Consider the following 3,817-nt stretch of genomic DNA (forward strand, 5'->3'; position numbering starts at 1 on the left):
ATTGCCGAGAGGGCGGTTAAGAGTCAACCACCTGGTTTGGAGTCACATGTAGGCCAGACCAAGTAAAGATGGCAATTTCCTTCCCTAAAGGACGTTAGAGAATCTGATGGCCTTTTCCTGACAATTGGCATCTTGTTTTTTTCTAAAAATTCCAGATTTTTATTGGATTCAAATTCCATCATCTGCCATGGCAGGATTTGAACCCAGGACCCCAGAATAGTAGAGGAGAAGTCTCTGGATTAATAGTCTCACAACATTACAACTTCCCCGTAGCCTCCCACCACAGACCTCACTAGGTTTTTGTTGGAAGGGGTTTTTGTTTCGGTTTGGAGGTCAGCGATGAGCAGACAAGGGATGACAAAACTCACTCAGGAGCAAAATTCTAACTTCTGTTCCCCCCCGCCTCGACCACACAGGAAGGAGCACATTGCTGCCATGCTGAACATACGGGGAGATATCAACCACCAAAACTGCCAAAGCATCCTGGAGACGCTGCAAGACTTTGACAGCAATGATGGGGGCTCCATCCCCCCTCGGGACAGAGCATTATTTGTCGAGATTGACACCGCTCCGGGCCTGCAATGTGTCGACCTCAACATGAGCCGTGCCTTGGGCTGCTTCTCCCTGTTCCGTCGACGCATCAGGTGACCAGCGGACTGTACAACTGGGATGCTGGTAGATCCGCTTGCAAATAATCCTGGAAATAATTACCATCTCAAGTCTGCTGACTGGAGGCTTGAGGTCAACTGATTATAAGGTCCGTCGTGTATTTTCCTTGGACAACTCCAGGGACGGTCCTCATCACTTATGAGAAGAGACCAGCAGACTCCAGTCCTTCCCGGTCTGGTCCCTAATTACAAATCAATCCCAGGCGATTGCGATGTCCAATATGGCGCCCATTGGCTCACTCAGAGAGAGCATACTGGCATAGCTCACAAGCTGCCAACATTCCGAGGCAAATTCCAGGTATCCTGAACCAAAGATGGCTCCATAAACAGCGACATCGCAAACTTTTCACTGCACTCACTCGAGCTCCCGGGACAATAAAGTTAATCCAGTTCAATTGGCTGAGTGTGAGACTGAGGTACAGAATAGGTACCTACAGTGCGGAAGCAGGCCATTTGGCCCATTGAGACTGAGGCTGATATGAGGTACTAGGATGTGGCTGAAAATACATAGGAGGTTGAGAGGCGACCTGATACAAGCTTAGAACATCATGAAGGGTATAGACAGAGCTAATCTTTTCTCTACGATCGGGGATTTCAAGACTAGGGGGCACGTTTTCAAGGTGAGAGGAGAGAGATTTAAAAAAGACATAAAGTGGCAAATTTTTGAGGGTGGTCCATGTGTGGAATGAACTTCCTGAGGAAGGGGTGGGTGTGGGTACAGTTACAACATTTCAAAGACATGTGGATAAGTACATGAATAGGAAAGGTTTGGAGGGATATGGACCAGGTGCAGGCAGGTGGGACTAGTTTTGTTTGGGATTATGGTCGGCATGGACTGGTCGGACCAAAGGGTCTGTGTCCATGCTGTATGTCTCTGTGAGCTGCTGTAATTTGAATAACACCCAAATGCATTTTTCTTTTAGTTCTTCCATGGGATGTGGGCATTTTGTCACCCGTTCTTAATTGCTTTTGAACTGAGAGCCTGTTTCAGAGGGCGATTAGGAGTTCACCCCATTGCTGTGGGTCTGGAGTCACGTGCAGGCCAGACTGGTAAGGGCAGAAGTCCTTAAAGGGGCTTGAGAGAACCAGATGGGTTTCTTTTTAATTTCAAAGTTGTCCATCACCACGTCTAACTTTGAATTCTGGTTCTTTAACTCCTCAAGTTTAATTTTCACTACTTGGTCAGGGTAAAATTTGAACACCTGGCCCTGGTGCATCATTGGATTACTGATGGTATCAAGACTCAGGAAGAAGGGTTTAAGGATCATAGAATCCCTATGGTGCAGAAGCAGGCCATTTGACCCATTGAGACTGAACTGGCCTTCCAAAGAGCATCCCAATCAGGCTTACTGTATCCCTGTAAACCTGCATTCCCCATGGCTAACCCACCTAGCCTGCATATCCCTGGGCACTATGGGTAATTTAGCATGGCCAATCCACCCTAACCTGCACACCCCTGGGCACTATGGGTAATTTAGCATGGCCAATCCACCCTAACCAGCACATCCCTGGGCACTATGGGTAATTTAGCATAGCCAATCCACCCTAACCTGTGCACCTTTGGACTGTGGGAGGAAACCCACGCAGACACGGGAAGAATGGGCAAACTCCACACAGACAGTCACCCAAAGGTGGAATTGAACCCAGGTCCCTCGCGCTGTGAGGCAGCAGTGTTAACCACTGAGCCACCAAGGAGGGGAAGAATTTATTTTACACACTGAGTTGTAATGACCTGGAGCTCTCTGCCTACAGATCAGGGTGAAATCGGAGATGATGTCTGATTTTTTTTAAGTTGGTTCACGGGATATGGGCATCTTTTGCCAGTACCTCTGTTTATTACCCATCCCTAATTACCCAGAGAGCGTTTCAGAGAAAACCACACTGTTGTGTAGGGCACGGATGGTAGATTTCCTTCCTTGTGCCCTACAGGGCATTAGGGAATCAGATGGGATTTTATGGAAATTACATTGTCGTGTTTAGGCCAGTTTTTAATTCCAGAAATTCTTTAATATAGAATTCAAATTTTACCGTCTGCCCTGGTGGGGTTCAAACTCACAGTCCCAGACCATTCGCCTAGTTTACTGGTTTACTAGTCCAGGGCATTATCGCTCAGATACTACTTCCCCATTCCTCCATCAAGTGGCAATATTAGGCCGTTCAGCCCATTGAGTCAGTGCTGTCCTTTCAAAAGCCAATTCAGCAGAAACTTGAAGGCAATAAGGATATGGAGAAAGGGTGGAGGTTTGTTGGCGGTGGTGGGGGGGGGGGGGGGGGGGGAACAGGGTGTGAAATTGGACTGATCTACAGAGATCCCAGCATGGACCGTATTTGGGATATCGTGAGCAGCCCATATCTAAGGAAGGGTGTGCTGGGTTTGGAGGGTGTCCAGAGGAGGCCCACAAGAATGATCCCAGTGATGAAGGAGTGTTTGAGAAGATGTTTCCATCAGTGGGAGAGACTGGGATGCAAGGGCACAACTTCAGAGCGAAGGGCTGACTCTTTAGAACTGAGATGAGGAGGAATTTCTTCAGCCAGAGGGTGGTGACTCTGTGGAACTCATTACTGCAGGGTGTTGTGAGGACCAAGTCATTGAGTATCTCTAGGACAGAGATAAGTTCTTGATTGGTAAGGGGCTCAAGGGTTACGGGGAGAAGGCAGGAGAATGGGGTTGGGAAACACTTCAACCACAATCAAATGGCAGAGTCGATTAGATGGGCCAAGAGGCGTAATTCTGCTCCAGCTCCTATGGTTTTATAGATAATATGAGTTGAATGGCCTCCTTCTGTACCTTAGAGATCAAACAGTTCTAGCTACAACTGGTCTGAGCACAGGGAGATCCCAGTGCACCTTGGTATCCTTGGGTCAAGCGGGACGCGGCAGTAGTCAAGTTGAAAAGCCCAAGGAGAAGGAGAAAGGTCCTGCACAGTCCGGCCTCCTCCCTCCAGCAGCTTCATCTCATCCGCAATCGGGAGGAGGTGACCTGGGAGACTTAAGGTCACCGACCACGTGCATCCATCAAGTGAGGAGCCCTAATCTTCAGCTGCAGGGAGAACTCCACGCAGGCCCCATGCTTCATCAACCAAATGCTCAAAGACTCATCGGTCTACAGTGAGATTCCCAGCGTGACTGTGCTATTCAGGCAATATCAC

At 48.4% G+C, this 3,817-nt stretch overlaps 1 protein-coding gene across 3 annotated transcripts in view; it reads left to right on the plus strand.

Moving 5' to 3' along the window:
- Positions 1-2,914, plus strand: part of LOC125447777 (exocyst complex component 3-like) — a 73,858-nt gene extending 70,944 nt beyond the window's left edge. For all 3 annotated transcript variants that reach the window (XM_059640960.1, XM_059640963.1, XM_059640961.1), the window contains one exon: positions 417-2,914. In XM_059640960.1, the coding sequence (XP_059496943.1) occupies positions 417-648 (232 nt within the window). In that variant the 3' untranslated portion in view covers positions 649-2,914. The remainder of the gene's footprint in view (positions 1-416) is intronic.
- Positions 2,915-3,817: the final 903 nt, after the last annotated feature.

This window comes from Stegostoma tigrinum, chromosome 39 (assembly GCF_030684315.1).
Source record: "Stegostoma tigrinum isolate sSteTig4 chromosome 39, sSteTig4.hap1, whole genome shotgun sequence".
Taxonomy (NCBI): Eukaryota; Metazoa; Chordata; class Chondrichthyes; order Orectolobiformes; family Stegostomatidae; genus Stegostoma; species Stegostoma tigrinum.